The sequence below is a fragment of the Eleutherodactylus coqui genome, chromosome 2, assembly GCF_035609145.1.
Source record: "Eleutherodactylus coqui strain aEleCoq1 chromosome 2, aEleCoq1.hap1, whole genome shotgun sequence".
NCBI lineage: Eukaryota > Metazoa > Chordata > Amphibia > Anura > Eleutherodactylidae > Eleutherodactylus > Eleutherodactylus coqui.
Genome location: NC_089838.1, coordinates 204,013,184 through 204,037,407, shown reverse-complemented (window position 1 = coordinate 204,037,407; position 24,224 = coordinate 204,013,184). Strand labels below are relative to the sequence as shown.

General features: G+C 43.3%; 1 protein-coding gene across 2 annotated transcripts in view; it reads right to left on the bottom strand.

Annotated features, from left to right (window-relative positions):
- The window catches only part of PSTPIP1 (proline-serine-threonine phosphatase interacting protein 1), a 63,090-nt gene extending 40,153 nt beyond the window's left edge, over nt 1-22,937 (bottom strand). Inside the window, exon 1 of one of the 2 annotated variants that reach the window (XM_066592260.1) lies at nt 22,589-22,937. In XM_066592260.1, the coding sequence (XP_066448357.1) occupies nt 22,589-22,621 (33 nt within the window). In that variant the 5' untranslated portion in view covers nt 22,622-22,937. Of the gene's footprint in view, nt 1-641; nt 730-22,588 lie in introns of those variants that run through there. The other variant, XM_066592261.1, reaches the window with a different exon arrangement.
- Between the last annotated feature and the right edge of the window lie 1,287 nt (nt 22,938-24,224).

Here is a 24,224-nt window from a genome sequence, read left to right as displayed (position 1 = left end):
ATACAGGCGGGTGTGATATCTCGGCCTGATATCGTGCTCAACAGTGTGCATTTTCATGCTGATGCTGGCAAAAACACCTCCCATCACTTCAGTAAAGTAGTGATCTTCCAGCGTGGCTTTCAGGCACGTTAGAGGATTGCCAAGTGTTTCCCATTGTTTTCAATGGTAAACCTCGCATTGCACTCGCGTGCAAATCACACGCTGTGCAATGTCTATTACTGTCCCATTGAAGAAAATGAGTGACGCGTTCCGAGGAATGCAAAAAGATACGACATGCATCGCTCATGTCTCAATTCAAAAGAAAGGGGTTCATATTTGTGTGAGATTTGTGTGTCTCGCAACACGCAAATTGCATACCAGTTTCTCAGCTGTGTGAAACCGACCTAAATAGGATAATGCTTGGACCTCACCAATCAGAACATGGTAATGCCTGGGCCTCACCAGTGAGATCATGGCTTCACTATTGGCTGAAGTCCATGCTAAAATTAAAATGTTACCTCACTATACCTTTCATTGGTCCCTGAACCAAATATAACTATAGAATAAGCACAAAATGAGTACCTAATGTTGCTAAACCAGAAAAAAGACCCGTGCAGCATATAATCACTTAGGTGAAAACTAAATACACTTTTGCAGCTCACCAACAACTGAGCAGCCCCTCACTGATGACCATCGTTCAAGCAGCAGTAGCCTGCATGGTCTCGGAAACCATCTTGCTGCTTCTGAAAGCTAGCCATACACATTATGTTAGTGGTTTTTCAGCCTTTTATCCAACACGTCAAGCTCTCCCCCCCCCTTTCCGCAGTATACATGTGGCCAAGCCTCTTCCTCCCTCAAATATACATGTATGTGTGGCCAAGTCCTTCCTGTCCCCCCCCCCCCCCCCCCACTGCAAAAAAACATTTCCCTAAACCTCTCAGACAGATGCTTGAGCCGACACTGGGTTCACACAGGGCGGAATTGCCGTGGAATTTTCGTACGGACCCTCCGCATGGAAATTCCGTTGCATTTTTAAAACTGAGACTAAGCAGCAAAGTAGATGAGATTTGCAAAAATCTCGTCCACGTGTTGCCGACAAGCCGTGCAAAAACTGACGTGTTGCAGAATTTAAATCCGCGACATGTCAATTTTGGTGCTGTTTCCGCTGCGAACATTCCGTGAGATTTCTCGGCGGACATTTCCGTCAATTCTCTCTACGGGAAAAGATTTCCACAGAAAAATACAGACTGAAAAGCCACTTCAAAACCCGCATCAATTTGCGCGGGTTTAAAGGCAGCCTTTCCATTGCGAAAATCTCACAGAATTTCCGTGCTGTCCCACGCCGGACATTCCGTGAGATTTCTGTCCCGTATGAACCCAGCCTTTCCACTGGCGATAGTGATAATCGCTGCGAGAAAATCGCAATGTTAAAATCGCATCGCATCGCTACAAAATCGCAAGTTTTTGCGTTGCGATGTGAGAATCTGTTTTGCCATTACACTGTATGTGCGAGAGAAAAACGCAAAACGCTGAAACAATCCCCCTGCTGCGATTTTTAATCCTCGCATCGCAGCTTGCCCTTAAACATCACTAATGGAAAGGTTGTCATAGAACAACATGTGCAGGACTTTCCTGCGAGAGCTCGCACTCTCGCATCGCAGCGAAAACGCACGATTATCTCACCAGTGGAAAGGAGCCCTTAGGGTGACTACCCACTAGCGTTTTTTTTCACTGCGAAACTCGCAGCGTTTTTTTTTTCTGGAGGGGTCTATGGGACTTGTAACATTAAAATCGCGATCGCGCAAAATCGCGATTTTGCGCGATTGCGATTTTAGCTTTACATGTCCCATAGCCCAAAGACCCCTGCAGGAAAAAAAAAACGCTGTGAATTTTCGCAGTAAAAAAAAACGCTAGTGGGTAGTCACCCTAAGGCTACTAAGCAGAGACAGAAACCCTGAACTGATCCCTAATGTAGGTGTAAAACCATTCATCTAATGTGTATGACAATAGGTAACATGGCTACAGTCCTTGTTTTAACTAAACAGTCACTGTTTAAAATCAAGTTTTCTTCTGCCTTCTGTCAGTCTCGGAGGCAGTGCTGTTTGTCTATTATCTCAAGTAATTTGTAGTGCAATTCTATAGTCCCATACTAGGTTTTCATGAGAATCTCTATTATATTGTACACTAGTTACACAAGTGACTTTGAGAAATTCCAGCTCATCCAGAGACCCAGGAAAATACCAAAAATGCACTTTATTACATAATTATAAGGCTAATTTAACACGGGCGAGTGCGATATCAGGCCATGAAACTTGGCCTAATAATGTGCTCGCCAAAGTACGAAGTCCCCACGGATGCAAGGCATTTTTTGAATTAAAAACGCCTTGCATCACTTCAGGGAAGTAGCAATCCTAAAAACCTGCGGCAGAGGAACGCAGAGTATTTCCCATTGTTTTCAATGGGAAATATTGCAACACACTTGAATGCAGCTGGCACACAGTGTGGTGCTTTGCCGGCCCCATTGAAAACAATGGGCAAGGCGTTCCAAGGGAACGCCCAAAGATAAGACATACCACTATCTTTTCCCGAATGAAACAAATATCGCTCATGTGTATGACCCCATTCAAAAGAGTGGGGTTCATATTCGGTTGAGTTTTGTGTGTCTTGCAATACACAAATCTTATGTGTTTTTCTCCAACGTGTGAAAGCGGCCTTAGGTTTTCACATCTCCATGCAAAAGCTGGGTAGCTTTGCAGACAGCAAACAGACCTCTTAATGGTCACTGGGGTCAGTCTGGCTTTGTTCGGTTCCATCCAGAAATGGAGCTATTGGCCACAGGGACTTTCCTTTTCTGCTCCCAAAACAGAGCAGGAAGCCGGAACCCCCAAGCGCAGATGTAAAACCACTAGAGATGAGCGAGCACCAAAATGCTCGAGTGCTCGTTACTCGAGTCGAACTTTCAGTGATGCTCGAGAGTTCGTTTCGAGTAACGAACCCCATTGAAGTCAATGGGCGACTCGAGCATTTTTGTATATCGCCGGTGCTCGCTAAGATTTTCATTTGTGAAAACCTGGGAAATTCAAGAAAGTGATGGGAACGACACAGAAACGGATAGGGCAGGCGAGGGGCTACATGTTGGGCTGCATCTCAGGTTCCCAGGTCCGACTATTAAGCCACAATAGTGGCAAGAGTGAGTAGTATTCAGTAGCCGGGGATTTAAAATCCCCGCCTGCTGAATGAGCTGCCTCTAATTGGTCACAGCCTGACCAATCAGAGGCAGATTCCACTCACACACCCATTCATGAATTTATGAATGGGTGAGTGACTGCTGCCTCTCATCTGATTGGTCCCGCTGAGCCAATCAGAGGCAGCAGTCACACACCCATTCATAAATTCATGAATGGGTGTGTGAGTGGAATCTGCCTCTGATTGGTCAGGCTGTGACCAATTAGAGGCAGCTCATTCAGCAGGCGGGGATTTTAAATCCCCGGCTGCTGAATACTACTCACAGCTGTTCAGAGCAGTTCAGGAGGACTGCCGCTGGCCGCGCTGAACTCCGTCTGCCGGGACCAGGTGAGTATATATATATTTTTTATTTTTACACATTTCTGGATGAATTGCAGGGAAGGGCTTATATATTTAACCCCTTCCCGACAATTCATCCCGCGATCGCCGGCAGCCCATTGCTTTCAATGGAGCCAGCTGTATTGCCGGCTCCATTGAATTCAATGGGCTAACATCGTTCTGCCGGGACAAGGTGAGTATATACTGTATATATTTTTTTTTACACATTTCTGGATGAATTGCAGGGAAGGGCTTATATATTTAAGCCCTTCCCGACAATTCATTCCGCGCTCGCTGGCAGGCCATTGCTTTCAATGGAGCCGGCTGTATTGCCGGCTCCATTGAATTCAATGGTCAGTGCTCGTTTAATCGAGACGAGTACCGCGTGGTGCTCCTCTCGAGTAATGAGCATCTCGAGCACCCTAATACTCGAACGAGCATCAAGCTTGGACGAGTATGCTCGCTCATCTCTAAAAACCACCCTTATAAAGTGAAAGATAACCAACACTACAAAAACCTCTATGGCGCGTTAGTGCGTCCTTAGGGCTTATTTACACAACCGCATTTGCGCAGCGTATTTCGCGTGCAAACTTTGCTCAAGCAATACACAGTGAATAAGAGCCATTGATTTCAATGGGTTCAATCACATGTTCTTTTTTGCACATGCATTTTGTTCACGCAACAAGAACGCAGCATGTCCTATTTTGGTGTTCATTATGCACCAGTTAACCTATATTAGGCTGACTAAACACAAATAGATTTGCACTGCAGAATTCGTAGTCGGCGTCCACACCTTAGATCCGAAGCAAATACCGTACATAGCATGATATGGAAAAATGCTTCTTCCTACACACTCGCGGAAACCAATTGCGACTTCTGCGATTGGAGGAAATATTGCAGCGTGTTCTATTTTAGTGTGGATTCTGTCAATAGAAGCCGCCCGAACCGCAGACCTTCCACAATTGACATTGCGGAAAGGCTGTGGATTCCCCGTCATCGCCTAGCAACAGCATGGGAAAAATGAACATTTAAAAAAAAAATATATATATATATATGTATATATATATATATATATATAATAATAATAAATATATATATATATATAGGCAGATTTTTCTCCAGTCACACTACACCGACCAAGAAAATAAAAAGATAGTGACTCCCTTTCAATACACAACCTGGTACTTAATAGAGGAGGCTAGAGACTCTCTGGAAAGACTAAAAAAAAAAAATCAATAGAGGGCAGGATAACGGGACAGACCGGAATGGAATGAGACATAGGATAGGGTCAGGACATGGACAGTAGAAGGAGAGGAGGGCAGAAATATTGAAAGTACCCCCTCCTCATTATTTCCTATTTTACATTTTGTTTAATTTTTTTTCTTTTGTCTAATTTGAAACAAATGGATTTATACAAAGATAATGAGAGGATTGAAAGCGACAAGTAAACCATAATAAAGACATAGTACAAGAGATCAATATGTTTAATATAATATTTTACTTCCCAAAAGAGACCATGCAAGTCATGTCTGCAAATGAGAAGCTTTTGAAGAATATCAGTGTATTTTTCCAAGATGTATTTTATTTCTGTATTATTTTATTATATTTTTTTTTGTTAAACTGAAATGGAAAATATTTGCAAAAGTTTAAAATAAAAAAGATGTTTGAAAAAAAAATCCGTACTGCGCGTGTGCGACGGCGGCTCGCTGGAGCCATGAGCACTACAGTCAAAAGAAAGAAAAGGGCCGGATTCGGCTGTGGTCTCCTGCATGTGGAATCTGACCCATTCGTGTGCAGCCGGCCTTAATCTTAACAGATCACTGAAATCAAAAGAAGCATGTCTTTTTGCACACGGAAATACGCATGGCATGCGCACACAAAAAGATATGCACAGATGCTTGCAAAAACACAACACTCATTGCGCAAATGCCTGCTTAAATACTATGTGAAGCCAGCCTTAGGGCTTATTCAGACGACCGTATATTGGCACTATTTGCAACTGGAGGGCGGGATGGGGGCAGAGCTAAGTCGCAGGGGGGGGCTTAGCTCTGCCCCATCCCACCCCCTCCCATTGCAAATAGTGCAGAGGGGCGGAGAAGGGGTGGAGAGGGGGCGAGAGCTCAGTGCACTGCTCCCAGCTCTTCCAGCCTCCTCCCCCTGTAGAGAGGAACACCGTATATCGGCCGACGTGAATACCCGGCCGATATAGGGTCGTCTGACTAAGGCCTTAGTCGTTGCACAGGTGTACCACCAACATCCCCTTTAAAAGGCAAATAGATAATTACAGACACAGAATATCAATTAACAGGCCACATGATAGAGCAGGTACCAACATTATAACAACATCTGACATTTGTTACATAGCAGCTAAATATATTAACTATAGCTTCACAAAATGATGCAATAAACAATGCATAACATGAAATTCATAAACAATCACTGATATTACAATCACATAGAAATATATAATCATATGTTGATCCACACACTAGGTATCGATTGTGTTAAAACAAGCCACACAAATTACCCAAAGCTTGAGATTAATCGCCTTACATGTGTAATGAAATCTAAAGCAGGCATGCTGTTACCTGTAGTTCCCTCAATGATTCACTGAAAACAATAGTATTCCTAGTGCACTGGCACCTTCTCCCAAAATGCACACCAAACTCACTAGTGCCCCACCTTATGCATGCGCACAGCTCAAAAATCCGCTGTGCTGGTGGGAATGGTCCCATCACAATGTACATATAGAGTATAATGAAAGCCAAACTGGAAGACTTTTACCTGTAGTTCCCTTGGTTATGTGATCACAAAAACATATGCTTCGCCGGGAGCAATAGTATCACTAAAACATCGGCACCTTCGCCTGACATGCGCACTAAAAACTACAGGGAGCGCTGGAGCCAATAGTGTTCGACAGACAGAACTCACATGGAAAATGAACCTATTTATTTGAATGGGTTCCTTCATATGAGCAATTTTTCACTCGGATCGATGGTCCAGGTTTGAAAGATTGCTGCAAGTCCCATTTTTGTGCAAGTCTCACACGGTGACGAGACATGTCTCACACATCACACAGAACACAGATGGAGTGTCCGTATGCTGTGCAATGCAAGTTCTGCCCGAGAATGATGTAAACACAACCTCAGTCTGCCTTTATACGAATGTTTTATCCCAGCAATTTTGCCACGATAAAATGCTGGCTGAAAATCGAGACCATCTCATGCATTGGATTTCAATGCCTCTATTCAGATGGGCGATTTTCCATTGCATAAAATTGGCCGTCCGGAAAACATCATTCCAGCCCGTCCCATAGAACTCCCATGGGAGCCTATGAGAGCTGCAGGAAAAGGGAGGTGGGAGAGAGTTTAGCAACGGCTCTGCTAAACTTCCTCCCCCTCTCTGCCCCTTTCCCGGCTGTCTGCAAAGGCAAGGGGAGGGACGGGGTGGGAGATTAACATACTAGCTACTGCCCCCACCCGTTGTAGGCAGCCAGCAAGGGGTGGAGAGGGGGAGGGAGTTTGGCACACTAGCTCCCGCCCCCTCACATTGCCATGAGGTAGCAAGGAGCAGAGAGGTGGATAGAGTTTAGCAGAGCTAAACTTTCTCTCTGGCCCGATGGTATTCCGGGTGTAGCGTATGCAGTTGGCATTAATTCAATGGGTGTGTTCTACACTTAGAACTTGCTTTTAAAGTACCACTACCAAAAACAGATGTTTTTATTTCTGCCTCCTTCACCTGATTGCCTGTCACACTCTTGGCATTTCCTGTATATATTGCAGTCACTTCTATGCAGTGCAGCCTCCCGTCTAAGGGTGGCTTCACACGAGCATGTGCGTACAAAGGTGCGCACCCCTGTAAGCGCAAAAACACGCATGTATGAAGGTCCACACATTGCCTTCAATGGAGCTGTGGCTGCTGCTGGTGGCTCCATTGAAGGCAATGGTCTGCCGACACCCCTGAAATGTTTTTCAGGGAAGAGCTTTAAATATAAGCTCTTCCCTGAAAAACAAGCCAAACTAGTGTAAAAAACCCCATATATATGTGTGTATATATATATATATATATATATATATATATATATATATATACACACACACACACCTACCTGTCCGCCGCTGCCGTGTCCCCCGTGGGGATGAAGAACACATCTGCCACATGCGACAGATGTTTTCTTCATCCCCGCAGGGAATAAAGAATTCCCTGCTTCACCTGTTATAGATGTGACACATGCAGCAAAGGAATTCTTCATCCCTGCGGGGAATAAAGAATTCAGCGAGAGCTGCCTGTGATTCGCTGAGCGCCTCAGCCAATCAGAAGCAGCTCTTTCAGCAGGCGGGGATTTTAATTTCCCGGCTGGTGAAAGACCTTTAGTACAGAGTCAAGGACATAGTAGACAGGATGCGGCTGAGCCCTAGTATGGTTTGGTTTTTTTATACAATTTTGGCATGCTTTTCAGGGAAGGGCTTATATATTTTATATAAGCCCTTCCATGAAAAACTATTACAGGATGCTGGCAGCTGGATCCTCTAGTGCAGCTGTCATCTGTGACAGCTGAGCTAGGGAGTTCTTTATTCTCTGGGGGATGAAGAACTCCTTTGCTGCATCTGTCACATCTGTGATAGGTGCAGCACGGAATTCTTTAGTCCCCGTGAGGATGAAGAAAACATCTGCCGCATGTGGCAGATGTGTTCTTTATCCCCCCAGGTACACAGCAGTGGCGGACACGTAAGTACATATATATATATATTTTTTTTTTATTTTTTTTTTACACTAGTTTGGCTTGTTTTTCAGGGAAAAGCTTATATTTAAAGCTCTTCCCAGAAAAACAATTAAGGGGTGACGTCAGCTGGATCGTCTAGCACAGCTTTCATTTGTGACAACTGCTCTAGGAAATCCTTTATGTCACATCTGTATCAGGTGCAGCAGGGAATTCTTCATTCCCTGTGGTAGCAGCCGCAGCTCCATTGAAGGCAATGCGTGCATTCCCTATGGTGCACCCATGTCCTATCTTTGCAGGCACACGCCTCTAAAACATGGACATGTGAACATCCCATAGGGAATGCAGTGGTTGTAATAGACGCGTGTTTTTGTGCGCGCGTATGCACGCACATAAACACGCTTGTGTTAAGGCACCCTAATGCTTATCAGGAACAATCTTGATGTTGAGATTTGTCCCCGCTTTCTCTTTCACTATTCTGTGCTGTCAATCCAACGATGCATCATCACAGCATGACGTGAGCAGCTAGAGCTAGTACCATCTCAGTTTGCTGGGAGGACACTGTAATTTTCACCTAAATAAGCTACAGACCATAACAATACAGTCAGCAGGATGAACCATCATCCCTTTATTATAACCGTGTGACAGGAGCCTCTGATTATCTGCAGAACCTTCCATAGGAGTTTCTGTGTCCCTCTCTAAAGAGCTTGAGTGGTAAGGTCCAACACATGAATTATGCTGGCTGGAAAAAAAAAGAAATTTTGAGAGGAACATAAACCCAAATAAATCTCAGGTAATGAGAATGAGATCACATGACTATCTGAGGAGAAGGACTCCATGAATTTTCAGATAGAAAGGAATAACTAACCAAGGTAATACTACTGTTATATTAATTTTTGCCCCAAAAGAGGCACAGTGCCTTGTTTTCGAAAATAAGTCATGTGATCTCATTCTCATCCCTTGAGAATTATTTTGGTATATGTTCCTCTCAAAATTTTTTTTTTCAGCCAGCATAATTCATGTGCTGGACCCTACCACACAAGCTCTTTAGAAAGGGGCACAGAAACTCCTATGGAAGGTTCTGTAGATAAGCAGAGTCTCCAGTCACACAGTTATAATGAAGGGATGATGGCCACCGGCTAGGTGAGTAATGATGGTTTTTATTTTTATTTTATTTGCTGGGGCTTATTTTTGGGTGAGGGCTTATACTTCAAGCCCCCCTCCTGGAAATAGGTGTAGAGCTTATTATCAGGGTAGGGCTTATTTTCTGGGAAAACCGGTAGCTTTGTTATATATAATAGGGATTACCGTATATACCGGCGTATAAGGCGACGGGGCGTATAAGACGACCCCCCAACTTTCACCTTATACGCCGGTATACAGTGGAGAAAAAAAAAAAAATCATTACTCACCTCCCCCGGCGTCCTGTCGCGCTCCGGCAGGATGTCGCTCGCTCCTCGTCCCCGGCGCAGCATTGCTTTCTGAATGCGGGGCTTGAAATCCCCGCTTCCAGAAAGCTAATACACACGCCGGCAGCCATGACATCATTGAATGGCTGTGATTGGCTAAAACACACGTGGCTTCAGCCAATCACACTATTCAATGACATCATTGAATGGCTGTGATTGGCTAAAACACACGTGGCTTCAGCCAATCATACTATTCAATGACATCATTGAATGGGTGTGATTGCTAACACGTGCGCCTTCAGCCAATCACAGCCATTCAATGCTGTCATGGCTGCCGGCGTGTGTACTAGCTTTCTGGAAGCGTGGATTTCAAGCCCCGCATTCAGAAAGCAATGCTGTGCCGGGGACGAGGAGCGAGCGACATCCTGCCGGAGCGCGACAGAACGCCGGGGGAGGTGAGTAATGAATTTCTTTTTTTTACACTTTTTTTTTTTTGTATTACCGGCGCATAAGACGACCCCCGACTTCAGACCCGATTTTTCGGGGTTCAAAAGTCGTCTTATACGCCGGTATATACGGTAATAACATGGAAAAAAAAATCACAGGGTGGCCCTATAACCAACCTTTTATGCATGGTTATCAATTTACATGTGTAACTGGGAATCTACCAGCTGCTTAGTTATGTGTATCTACCAGCTCATTATTAGTTATGTGTATTTCTATTTTACAAACAACTAAATTTTCAGGGCCAGTGCTGCATTATAGAATACAATAATTAGAAGTACAGAGCATCCCGTTGATGTGTTTTTGTTTTTTTTTAAACTCAACTCTAGGTGCTGAAATAGTTTCGATTCTTTAAGTCTATGGTGACTGTCACCTCATTTGACTTATTACATTGATGCTATTTGCAATAAATAATTTCAGCGATAAATAAAAGGTCTCCTTTTTCTAGAATAGTAGAACTGTTTCTCAACAATATCACTGCTCTTACGCAAATGTATTGTATTGGTACTCTTCTTATAACACATCCTGTTCTTGTGGTTGCATGCATGGTTAAATTGGTTAAAAGACTCAATGCAAACATAACGGTAGTAGCTTGACTGCCTTTCATAAAAGAAACCTCATAAAGCCAAGGCAGAACTCATATATATATGCTGGGTGGAAGATCTGAACCAAAATAGGCTGAGGTTGTACTTTGGTTTCAGTGGATGAAGTTTGAGGAAGTTGCATGCAAATGTTTAACCCTTAGTGACCAAGCCTGTTTGCGCCTTAATGACTTGGCCAAATTTTGGAAATCTGACATGTCAATTTAACATAGAATAACTCCGTAAAGGTTTTGCATATCCAAGTGATTCCGACATTGTTTTTTCGCTACATGTTGTACTTAATTTAGGTGGAGAAAAATAGACAGATGGAATTTGTGTATATTTATTAAAAGTGCCAAAATTGGGAGAACTTTGAAAAAATTGTCATTTTTTTCACATTTTCAACTGCAATATCTAAAATATGTGCAAACATACTGCACACATTTTTTATAAGATATATATTTCCATCTGTTTACTTTAATCTGATGCACATTTGAGAAACTTTAGTTTTTTTAACCATTTTTTTGCAAATATGTTAATTTTAAGGACAGTTTTTCTTTCTATAGTGCACATGAAAATGAGGATTTGCAGCCCACATTGGATATCCCTGTTTGTCCCGTGTTCAGAGACATACCCATTGTGGCCCTAATCCTAGGTCTGTATGCACAGTGGGGCCCAAACAGAAAGGAGCAGCTGGTGGCTTTCAGAACAAACATTTTGCTTGAAGGTGTTTTAGGCCCCATTGCTCACTTGTAGAATCCTTTTAGAGAACTCCCACAAATGATCCCATTTTGAAAACCAGACCCCTTATCGAATTCATCTAGGGGTGTACTGCATATTTTGACCCCACAGTTTTGAATGAATCTCTCTCCCCTCTCAGAGCAAAAGCGCTCACTTTCAGCGAAATTCAGCTCTCAATCATGTGAATGGGGAATTTCACTGCTAATTAAGCGCGGACTTGATAATTGGAAATCGTACATTTGCATGATTTTCTTGGCGAGCTGGCCGCCCTAACTCCTGTGTGATTTTAACGTTCATGTGAATGAGGCCTCAGGCCAGGTTCAAACGAACAGGTCAAATTCCGCTTGCGGATATCTGCAATGGAAAACATGCGAGTTATCGTGGAAATGAACTGCGAATGGTCGAGTATGCATTTGGTTTTCTATGCGGATTTACGCGTATGGACAGCATATCGTCCTCGCAGAAGAAAGCTTGTGAGCAGGGAATGACATCTGAACATTGCACAGTTGACCAGGGTCTCTCTCTCTCTCTTTCTCTGCTTGCTAGTTGATCAGATACAAAAGCCCCAAATTTCCAACTTTCGCATCTAGTGTCCTAAATAGTTACAAGCAAATCTGTGTCCATGCGCAATGTTAATGATCGCTTGCATCCATGGAGATCAATGGCGCCCATAAATGTGGTATATGTGCTAAAATAGAAATGCTATGGTTTTTCTTATGCTCATGGGAATCACAATTCTTTCCCGCACGTCTGAGCGAAGCGGCGAAAGTCCACACCTTTCAACGCTTGTGTATTACAGCATATGGCGAGAATAGTGCTTTTTTTTTGTGCTCACTCTCACTCTGAGAAAAAACATAGTAAGAAGTGATTAAAAAGCTTTATGTACTCCAAAATGGTACCAATAGAAACTACAGAATGCCCCTCAAAAAAACAAGCCCTCACAAAACCCAATCGACAGAAAGATGAAAAAAGTTATGGTAGTAAGAAGATGGCAACAGAAAATACAAGAGGTGTTCAAAAAGTATCCAACCTTTATTGATACAACAATCTTACACTAATCTCCTTCAAAGTAGTCCCTTTGGGCAGCCACACACTTCTCCCAACGCTTCTGCTACTGTCGGAAGCAGTGTTGAAACTCCTCTTCTGAGATGGCGAATAGCTGGTCCGTCGCATTCTGCATGATGTCTTCTCTGGACTGAAATCTGGTTCTTTTCAGGGGCATTTTCAGCTTGGGGAAGCCAGAAGTTACATGGAGCAGCAGTTAGAGTAGGGAGCCTGACTATCTACTGAGGTGTGCCCATCTTTGTAGCGGTTGTACCACTCCTTTATCTGTGTGGTGCCCATTGCTTTGTTCCCGAAGGCCTTTTGAATCTTGCAGATCGTTTCCACTTGGGAATCGCCAAGCTTTACACAAAATGTAATGCAGTAGCGTTGTTCAGGTTTTTCTGTCATTTTGTCAAAAGAGAAAATCAGACGGCGCTCACTTACACTTCCTCACTCATCGGATGCTGCCGGCGACTGGCAGCTTCTGCAGACAAGAAAAACATCCAAGCATGCGCCTTAGGGTCGCCTAAATACTTGCTCCAAACTACGCGTCCAGGGCTTCATTCGTTTACACACAAAAATTAAGGTTGGATACTTTTGAACACACCAGATATTTTATTTAAAAAAAAAAAATGAAATAAATTTTTGTATCATCTTATTCATACTGATCTATTAGAGTACAGTTATCATAATGTAACTTTTGCATCAGTGTGTACATCGTAAAAACAATACTCCCACAAAGATGGCAAAATTGCATTTTTCCCCATTTTACTGCACTTAGAAATTTTTTAAAGTTTTTCAGTACCGTACATTAATAAATAGTACATTAAATAGTAGCATTGGAAACTACAACTCGTTCTGCAAAAAAAGGCCCTCAGACAGCTATATTGATGGAAACATAAAAGAGTTATGATTTTTTGAAAGGGGGAAGGACAAATCACAAAAGAAAAAAGGGCCGTGATCTTAAGGCCGGCTTCACACAGGCGATAAAAATCGCATGAGATTTGTGCGTTGCGAGACACACAAATCTCACACAAATATGAACCCCTTTTGAATGGGGTCATACACATCAGTGAGGTTTTCCTGTATGACACCGCGAGGCGATGCTAAGCAGGAAAAAAAAATTACCGCATGTTCTATCTTGTATGTGCTCTCGCATTGCAAAGCCCATTGTTTTCAATGAAGGCTGCGGTAATCACGGTAAAAAACGCATGTGTGAGAGTGGCCAAAGTATTCCTTAGCTGTTGCATAACGGTCTATTAGGCTGGGTTCACACAGGGAGGATTTGCAGCAGAAATTCCGTCCGAAATTTCACCGTGGCAAATCCGCTTGCGGCTGCTAAGCCCAGAATTGGCCAGCCATGTGGACGAGATTTGGCCAGCCATGTGGACAAGATTTCTTAGAAATCTCGTCCACACGGGACGGTGAATCCGTCGTGGCAAACCCGGCAGAAGCCGGCATTGCGGCACGGATTCGCCGGCCACAGCATGTCATTCTTTTTTTTTGCGTTGTGTCCGCACTTTCCGCTATGGGAGCGCCGGCCACAATGGAAAAGCGTGCAGCCAAGCAGCTTCAAAACTCGCGGCTATGTGCCGCAGGTTTTGAAGCAGCATTTTCCCGGCGGAAGTCTCATGGTTTTTCGCTGTGGGCAAACCGCGAGGTTTCTACCGGGAATACGCCGTGTGGGAACCCAGTCTTAATGCACAGCGACTTCAGTACTTTTTAACCCTACTGGTTATTTTTATATGCTAATTATCTATCATATCTGTAATACTCCAACACCAACAGTTCTGTACAAAGCAGCCACTTCTAACCTTATCTCCTTGGGGAAGGAAGGATGCAGCATGTTGGAATCCAACGTACATCAAAAGTCTACAGAATAATCGGGCTGCTTGGATTCACATTTTTCAGCATTTCTGTTGTCTTTTTTTTTCTATAGCATTATTGGTCAAAAGCATTGTGACATCATGTTACCTTAACCCTCTGATGACCAAGGGACATATTTGTCCCATAGTTTTAAACTGTTGCAAATTAAATTGACTCAATTATGGTCCTGAAAGGGTCAAAGTGTATAGCAAATTATTGAAAATAATACATAGACACTTTTTTAGGCATTTTTACTATAAGCTTCTATATAAGATTAGAAAATACCAGAAAAACAAACGAGCAACTTTTAAAGGGTTTGTACCACAAACACAGGATAGGAGATTGGTGGGGGTCTGACCACTGAGATTCCTGCCGATCTCCAGAACGGGAGTTCCATGTCCCCTGTTCTCCTCATTGTTGGGTTACTGCACCCCCTGCAGTGAGGAGGAGACTCCATGGAGCACTGCTTTTCTGTTCATTTAGCCTCCGAAAAACGCTGTAAAAATAATCGAAGTCACATGTTCTTCTGGATGCTACCAATAAAAACGACAGTTTGTCATGCAAAAAGCAAGCCCTTGCACAATGCAGTCCATGGAAAAATAAAAGTCATGCGTTTTTGAATGCAGTGATGCGAAAAAATATATATTTTCCAGAGAAGTTTATTTGTGCAAAAATGAAAAAAAAACATTAAAAAAAAATCTATAATTTTGGTATCATCAAGAATTGACATTTTCTTTTACCCTGCCTCCCCCAAAATTAATAAAAGTTATACAATACCCTATGTGTACCCCAAAATGCTGCCAATAAAAACACAATGCTACAAACAAGTGAAAAGTGGAGATGAAAATGTAAAAAAAAAACAACAACATTGTATCCTTAAGTGCCAAGCTAAACCACTTTTGTAAAGGGTTACGTTTAGGACCACTCGGGCAACTTTAATTTTTACAATTTAAGTCCCAGGTTGGAATATCAAATGTAATTCTATGTTAGGGCTTAGTCACACGGGCGTTTATTGCCGCGATTTGCGCATGCGCATGCGTCCGGCGATTTTTTAAAACCATTGCTTTGCAATGGTATCGGACACATGAGCGCTTTTTATGCGCTCGTCCGATAAATTAGAGAACAGAAATCGCAGATCGCACCTATCTGCGATCTGCGATTCCTGTTCTCTTCTCTATATGCGCTCAATGGGGCCGGCGGCAGCAGCGCCGACCCCAATGAGAACATATAGAAGATAAATCATTCTTCTCTGCCACAGCTGGAACAGCTGTGGCAGAGAAGAACGATGTTTGCCCATTGAATTCAATGGAGCGGCAATACAGCCGCTCCATTGAAAGCAATGGGCTGCCGGCGTGCGCGGGGTTAATTGTCGGGAAGGGGTTAAATATATAACCCCTTTCCTGCAATGCATCCTGAAAAGTGAAAAAATAAAAAAAATGTATGTACTTACCTGCTCCCGGCAGCTGGAGATCCCGGCGGCCGGCCTGCAGTGGGTGTGAAGGGGGTGTGACTCAGGCTTGCCCCTGATTGGCTCAGCCTGAGCCAATCAGAGGCTGATCTCAGTCACACCCATTCATGAATTCATGAATGGGTGTGACTGAGACTTGCTTCTGATTGGCTCAGCGCTGAGCCAATCAGGGGCAAGCCTGAGTCACACCCCCTTCACACCCACTGCAGGCCGGCCGCCGGGATCTCCAGCTGAAGGGAGCAGGTAAGTACATACATTTTTTCACTTTTCAGGATGCATTGCAGGAAAGGGGTTATATATTTAACCCCTTGCCGACAATTCATCCCACACTCGCCCGCAGCGCTTGCATTCAATGGAGCCGCTGTATTGCCGTCTCCATTGAATGCAATGCGCTGGACAGCTCCGGCCCGTTTCTAATGAAACGCGGCTAGGAGCAGATTTTCGGGCGATTTTTGGGCCGATTTTTCGGCGCCGGTCACGCGATTTGCGCATGCGCATCCGTCATGCGATGCGCAAATCGCGTGAAAAAACGCCCGTGTGACTAAGGCCTTAAGCAGCTACAGTTGATATAAAAAGACTACACACCCCTGTTAAAATACCATGTTTTTGTCATGTTAAAAAATCTGACAAAGATGAATCATTTCAGATTTATTTCCACCCTCAATGTGACCCGTTATCTGTACAATGTCAGTGAAAAACAGACTGGAATCATTTAGGGTGGGAAAATAAAAATAACAAAACTAAAATAATGTGGTTGCATAAATATGCCCAAATTAGAGATGAGCGAACGTACTGGTTTCGAGTACTTACGCACCCGAGTACCGCCATTTTCGAGTACTTCAATACTCGGGTGAAAAGATTCGGGGGGCGCCGGGGGGCGGGGAGAGGCGTGGCGGTGCGGGGGGTAGCAGCGGGGAACAGGGGGGAGCCCTCTCTCTCTCCCTCTCCCCCCCACTCCCCACTGCTACCCCCCGTGCCGCTACGGCGCCCCCCGAATTTTTTCGCCCGAGTACGGAAGTACTCGGAAATCGCGGTATTCGGGCGAAAAAGGGGCGTGGCCGAGCACGTTCGCTCATCTCTAGCCCAAACCTAATACTTTGTTGCTGTATCCTTTAACTTTATGATAGGAATCAGTCTTTTTGGGTAGGTGTCTATCAGCATGGCACATCTTGACTTGGCAATCTTTTTCCACTCTTCCTTGTAAAAGCGCTCCAAATCAGATTGAAAGGTTATCTCATGTGTAGCGCCCTCTTCATGTATACCCATAGATTTTCAATGCGATTCAGGACTAGGCTCTGGCTGGACCATTCCAAAACTCTGATCATCTCCTGGCGAAGCCATTCTCTTGTTGATTTGGTGGTATGCTTTGGGTTCTCATTGTGCTGAAAAGTGAAATTCCTCTTCCTATTCAGCTTTTTAGCAGAGACCTTAACGTTTTGTGAAAAATGGACTGATTTGGAACTGTTCATAACTCCCTCCAGCTTGACTAAAGCCCTAGTTTCAGCAGCAGAAAAACAGCCCCAAAGTATAATGCTACCTTCATCATTTCACTGCAGGTATGGTGTTAGTTTGGTGATGTGTAGTGTTGGCTTTGCACCAAACATACCTTTTGGAGTTTTGGCCAAAAAGTCCCCTCTTGGTCTCGTCAGATCAGAACAAGTTCTCCCACATATTTTTGGCAGACAGGATGTAGGTTTTGGCAAAACATAGCCGGGCTTGGATGTTTATCTTTGTTATAAAAAGGCTGCCATCTTGCCCCCCCCCCAATCCTCCCCCACAGCTCAGAAATATGAAGAATAGGGGAGATGGTTGTTATATGTACTACACAACCAGTACTTGGCGGAAATTCCTGCAGCTCCTTTAACCCCTTAATGACATGGCCTATTTTGGCGTTGAGGACCAAGCGATTTTTTGGTATTTTTCCATCTCCATTTTTCAAAAGCCATAACTTTTTTATTTTTCCGTGGACGCGGCCGTGTAAGGGCTTGTTTTTTGCGTGGCGATCTGTAGTTTTTATCGGTGCCACTTTTGGGTATATAGACAATATCGTAAATTTTTTATTTTTATTTTTTAATGATAACAGGGAGAGAAAATGCATCAATTCTGCCATAGATTTTTTTTTTTTTTTTTACAGCGTTAATCATGCAGCATAAATGACACACTAAAATTTTTCTGCGGGTCGGTATGGTAACAACGATACCAAAATTGTTATATTTTTTTTAGGTTTTTACACTTTTTTGCAATAAAACCCCCTTTTTTTGGAAATCTTTTTTTTTTCTCTATAGCTGCATTCAAAGTCCTGTAACTTTTTTATTTTTCTATGTACGGAGCTCTTTAAGGGCTTATTTTTTGCGAGACGAGCTGTAGTTTTTATTGGTACCATTTTGGGAAATGTACGGCTTTTTTGATCACTTTTATTGCATTTTTTGTGAGGCAAAATGCTAAAAATTAGCATTTTGCCTGTTTTTTAGTGTTTTTTTTAACGCTTTTTGTCGTACAAAATAAAAAGCGTGTTCAACTTTTTGTACACGTCGTTACGGACGCGTCAATACCCAATATGTGGGGTTTTAGTTTTTTTTCCCTTTTTTTATGCTAATATTAGAAAAAGCATAAAAAAGGGGTTTTTTACATTTTTTTTTTACATTTTTCTTTTTTTTACACTTTTCTTTTCTTTTTTTTTATACTATTTGAGTCCCTCTGAGGGACTTACATCACTGTGCCTATGATCGCTGTCATAAGGCATGGCAGAGCTACTGCTCTGCCATGCCTTATCGCTTGTACAGCGATTATATGCACAGGCAATACAGGACGCCAGTGTCTGGCGTCCTGTTGCCATGGTGACAGGCCGGGCTCTCGCGATAACATCGCGAGTTCCGGCCGGAGACACACAGGGATCACGATCCCTCTGTGAACTCTTTCCCTGCCGCGATCTACTTAGATCGCGGCAGGGAAGGGGTTAACAGCGGCGGGCGCATCTCCGATGTCCCCCCGCTGTTGGAGCGGGACGCCGGCTGTGACTGACAGCCGGCTCCCGCTGCGGGATAGCGCGGGATCACATGTGATCCCGTGCTATCTCCAGGACGTACCAGGTACGTCATGTTGCGGGAAGTACCAGGCTGCCATGACGTACCAGGTACGTCCAGGAGCGGGAAGGAGTTAATATTGCTGTAGGCCTCTTGGTTGCCTCACAGACCAATTATCTTCTGCTATTTTCATCAATTTTTGAGGGAAGTCCAGTTCTTAGTAATGTCACTGTTGTGCCAAATTGAATCCACTTCTTGATAACAGTCTTCGCTGTGTTCCCTGGTATATGTAATGCCTTAGAAATGTGTTGGTATCTTTTTCCTAACTGATACCTTACACACATCAGGGGATCTAATTGTTGTAAACTCTTTATGACTTTTGCTGGGAAAATCCTCCTAGAAGAGCTGAACTTTATATGGGGGAAATCAGAATCACTTTACATAATGGCAGCTGTATACTGTCTACTATTTATCATGAGGTTAAATGAGATTGGCTAATTCTGAACACAACCACATCCCCAAATATAAGAAGGTGTTCATACTTATGCAACCACACTATTTTAGTTGTTTTTTTTCCATCCTAAAAGATTTCAGTTTATCTTTCAGTGGGATTGTACAGATAACGGGTCACATTGAAAGTGCAAAGAAATCTGAACTGATTCATCTTTGTCAGCTTCTTTATCATGACAAAAACATGGTATTTTAACAGTGGTGCGTAGACCTTACATATCCACTGTAAATAGGTGATGTTTGTTATATTGTTTCTGGGAGTTTGAAGTTTGCCTTCATAATGCAATAATGACGCTACACGCAAAAGGCAACGACGGTTGTTAGTTGCATAAAGTTATTTCTATTATGTCCAATGGGGTAGAAAACAAGACAAGAACTAAAGACACAGGATGAATGCTACCACTAGTGTAGCTTCATTAAGCATGAAGATACTGAAAGTTTGTACAACTCTGTTTGATTTCAAGTCTGAGGCCATTAATCAACTGTCCAGGCTGAAAGTTTGTTGCTGCTCAATTTAACCTTCTAAGGACCAAAACATTTTTTAGCTTTTAGAACCTCACAAAGTTCTCCAATTTTTCATCTTGTATTCAGATACTAATAATTTATGATATAGGGTCTTGTTTTTTTTGTTTTGTAGTAGTAGTTGTAGTTTTGTAGTTTCAACAGGTAGCATCTTGGGGTGTATATATTTTAGTATTTAACTTTTATGAATTTTTGGGATGAACGAAAATAACAATCATTCTACCATGTCTTACATTTTTTTTCCATTAAGTATATCACTGACCTAAAATAAGTGTATATATTTAGTTACATGATTTTACATTTATAGGGATACCAAATATAAGATTGTAATACTGTGTACAACTGCAGCTTTCACTTTGAGGAATTCACTAATTCGCTGGCAGCTCTTATGAACATATTATGAGCAAATCTATGCCCCCGCAATACAGACAAGTGCCCCAGCCCAACTGTGGGTCTACTGACCTGAAGTCAGTGCATCATAGCCCGTAATATGCACATGGCCTAATACTATGCATATGGGAAGATGGGTCAATCGGCAGCAGGTGGCGGAGGAGGCGAGGTGAACAGTGAATATATGAATATTAATGGACTCCTCACTGCAAAATTTGAAATGTAAGTTATCAAAAACTCCTGGGGCAACCAGTATAAGTTACAGAACACTTAAATCAACATCACTGTCACTGTACTGTAGTGCCCACAGCCCAGGCACCATTAGGGGTTTGACAGTCCCCTCAAATCACAACCCTAAAATGATATCCAAACTTTACATACAGGTTCTTCATTCTTCGCTCTATACATTAAGATTTATAGTTGTACATAATAAACATTATAATAAAATATGTAAATGACATGGTCTCATTCAGATGGGCGTATGCGAGTTGCGTCCAAGATTCTCTGGTACTACTTGCATCGGGCAGCACACAGACACACATCCAGGTGCTGTCTGAGCGGCTAGGACGGTGGACATTGCATGCCCTACTCTTGTCCATGATACTGACCAAAATCGGACATGCAACGACTTTTTTTTTTTTTCTTACAAAGACCACGTGTCCGTGACAAAAACTGCGTGTCTCAAAAGGCCTATTTGAAGCCAGTGAGCCCATGTGCTGTCCATTGCAAACACAGACAACACATGAACATAAATATTGAGTGTGTGAATAAGACCTACCAGAGGCGTAACTTGAAGCTCCTGGGCCCCAAGGCAAAAACTGTAACAGGGCCCCAACTATAATGCTTTATTCACAGTACTAGGCTCCCTATAGGGAGAAGAGCACGCTCCATTTTTCTGCAGATCCCGCAGGGACGGCTTCCATTAAAGTCCATGGAAGCAGTCCTGTCAGCCACGGCACGCCCGCAGCTGACACTGCGTACCGTGGATCCGTGGGAAAGCAGGAGATTTAAAAAAGGAAAAAGGCACGGCACATTCGCGCGGCATGCCGGCAAGCATGTTGAACGCATTTGCCATGCAGAAGAAAGTAGATCCGGCCGAGACGGAGGAGACCCGCGCCGTGTCCGGACAGGTGAGTAAATGTATTTTTTGCCTCATGTCTGCAGGCATGGCAGGAAACTATTGCGGGATTCCACACTCAGAATCTGTGCGTGCCCATGAACATGAGGCCTTATGGGCCCCCCAAGGCTCCTGGGCTCGAGTGTAACTGCATCCCCTATAGCTACACCAGTGCCTAAGACAGTGTCTTCTCTGCAGCTGGGTTATTCAAGGGTAGACTACCTGACCTTCCTACGAATTCAGCCCTGCTAGAAAAGTTTGATTTAAGGCCGCCTGCACATGGGCGGATTTGCATTGCGGAATCCAGAGTGAACGTCCCTCTCTGGGTTCCGCATCAAATACCTTCCATAGCATACTATGGAAAAGTGATTCTTCCTGAACATGAGCGGAAACCAATGCGGTTTCTGATCACGGAGGAGAAAAAAAAACGCAGCATGCTCCATTTTTGCACAGACGGCTTCCACTGAAGTCAGTTAACATTGCGGAATGGTTGCGGATTCTGCGTCTCGCCTAGCGATGATGCGGGAAAAGCAGGAGTTTTAAAAAAAAATCTGTACTGTGCATGTCCGACAGCGAGCCATGTGGACCATCTGCAGTACAGAAAAGCAAAGAAGCTACCGGTACACAGGGACGCCGCTGCTGCCAGGGCCAGATTCTATTGTGGGAATCTGCATGCGGAATCTGACCCGCCCGTGTGCAGGTGGCCTAAGAACAACTCTTGTTTAATTTTGAAGAGGGCGTATGCTGTTTAGCACAGGGTTACTAAAAAGAGTGAATACGACTTATTTCACTTAAAGGCTAGAAACTCCTTTTTATATTGTGAATGCCCTAGAGACAAAGAATTCCACTGCTGCATGCCTCAGTGATCAGCTCTTACTGCAGGGTAGCCTCTGTGCAAATGCTTGTGGTATAAATGCTGAAGCTATTGTAAGGCACCGAGTTAAAGGCTTGTCAGGCTCTTAGTTCTAGTTAATGGATCAGAATCCCCTCTGTAACCCTACATAATCTTTATAGTGTAAATATGAATGGGCTATAAATATTGGGTTTTTTAGACATACCTTGTTGCCTTTGCACACTTATTTTGTCTAAAGGTATCTCAGCCATTTTACTAAATCATCTAAAACAAACGATTAAAAAATGAAGCACTTACCCAGAAAGCATCTTTGAACTTTAAGAGTGCCATCTTTATAGATCCACAGTAAATCCAATTTAGATTGTTAATTCAGTTTGAAGCCATGCCACTAAAAATTAGAATTAGCAAAAGAAGCTACAGCTCTCAGTATATATTCTATAGCTTCTCTGTTCCAGCTAAAAACATTTAGCGCTCTGAAAGAGATGACAAACTTAGAAGATTACATAAAAAGAAGAAGTTTGAGAAATATGCAATATCTGCCCGGAAGAGCAAAGAACGTGAGGTCTAAAATCCTAAAACGTTGCGAAAGGAGATCACATAAGAGCTGAGGGCTTGGATGACAGTAGCTAAACGGTGGTGTCTTTATTAGGACCTTCTAGTTCTGTAAAATGTGAGCAGCACAGGAAGTAATACTTCTGAGAGACGTGTTTGCAGATGACAAACATCTATGTACTTCTCGGAAACTCTGTAGAGCAACACACACTAAGGTAAAGACAGTTAGCAATTTTTCTAGGGTGTAGTGCACAATATGGCCTTATAGGGGACCGGTCACAACTCAAATAGTGCCTGTTCTGCAGGCAGCATGTTATAGAGGAAGGGACGTTGAGCAGATAGATATGTAGTTTAGTGGGAAAAGATTCAGTATAACTTGCACATTTATTCATTTAAATCGCTGTGCTGCTTATTCCGGTTTTAGGAGTCCAGTGGGAGGTCCTACCTAGTGATTGAGTATTTGTATATGTATAGCCACACAGTAGTGGAAGACAATGAAATGTTAATCTTACTTCAGTGCACTCACAGTGGAATCCTTGAGTTGTTGATAAACATTGTTACACAGTTTGAAACACTATACTACTTGGAAACACTATTTTGGATTGTCAGCACTTGTGGAATCAAGTCTCAGTCTCTTTATATATTCACAGGCTCCCTGGTTACTCACAGTCTTTAGAGCATATACAAAAGCATACAGGATTTCCAAGTAAAGGGGCTGAGCATGTTCACCATTATATACCAATGCCCCAATAGTATAAGGATACTCCAACGCTAAGTATTAACACAAGAAGACAAAAGGAGTATGAAGCCAAACAATCACTTTATTAGGCCGGGCCCATATGAGCATTGCGGTATAATGTATTCCACGCACCGGTTTTGCACGCAGAATACGCTGTACTAATCTCCCATAGGTGGCCATGTTGCCGCTCATTCAATTTGCGTGAAATACACAGGCAAGAAAAATCGCAATGTTTTATATTGGCGCATACATGCCAAGATAGTGCATGGCGATTGGTGGCATGCAGCCGGTATGCAAAGTCGTTGCGTACTGGCTGCATGCCATGCGCATATCTCTTGCAGGCAGCACACTGTGAGTCCGGCCTTAAGGCCTCCTACACACTGCAGAGCCGGATTCCACATGCTTCCGCATGCGGAATCTCACAGTGGAATCCGGCTCTGGGAACAGTACCTGCTCTGTCACAGGAACATCTGTACTGCGGATGGACCTGACGGCTCGCCGTCGCACATGCACAGTACAGATTCCTTTTTTCAATATCTGTTCTTACAGTGCTGTCGCTAGGCGACGACGCGGAACCTGCAACCTGTTCGCAATGTTCATTGCAGACGGGCTGCGGGTCGGACGGCTTCCATTGACTTCAAT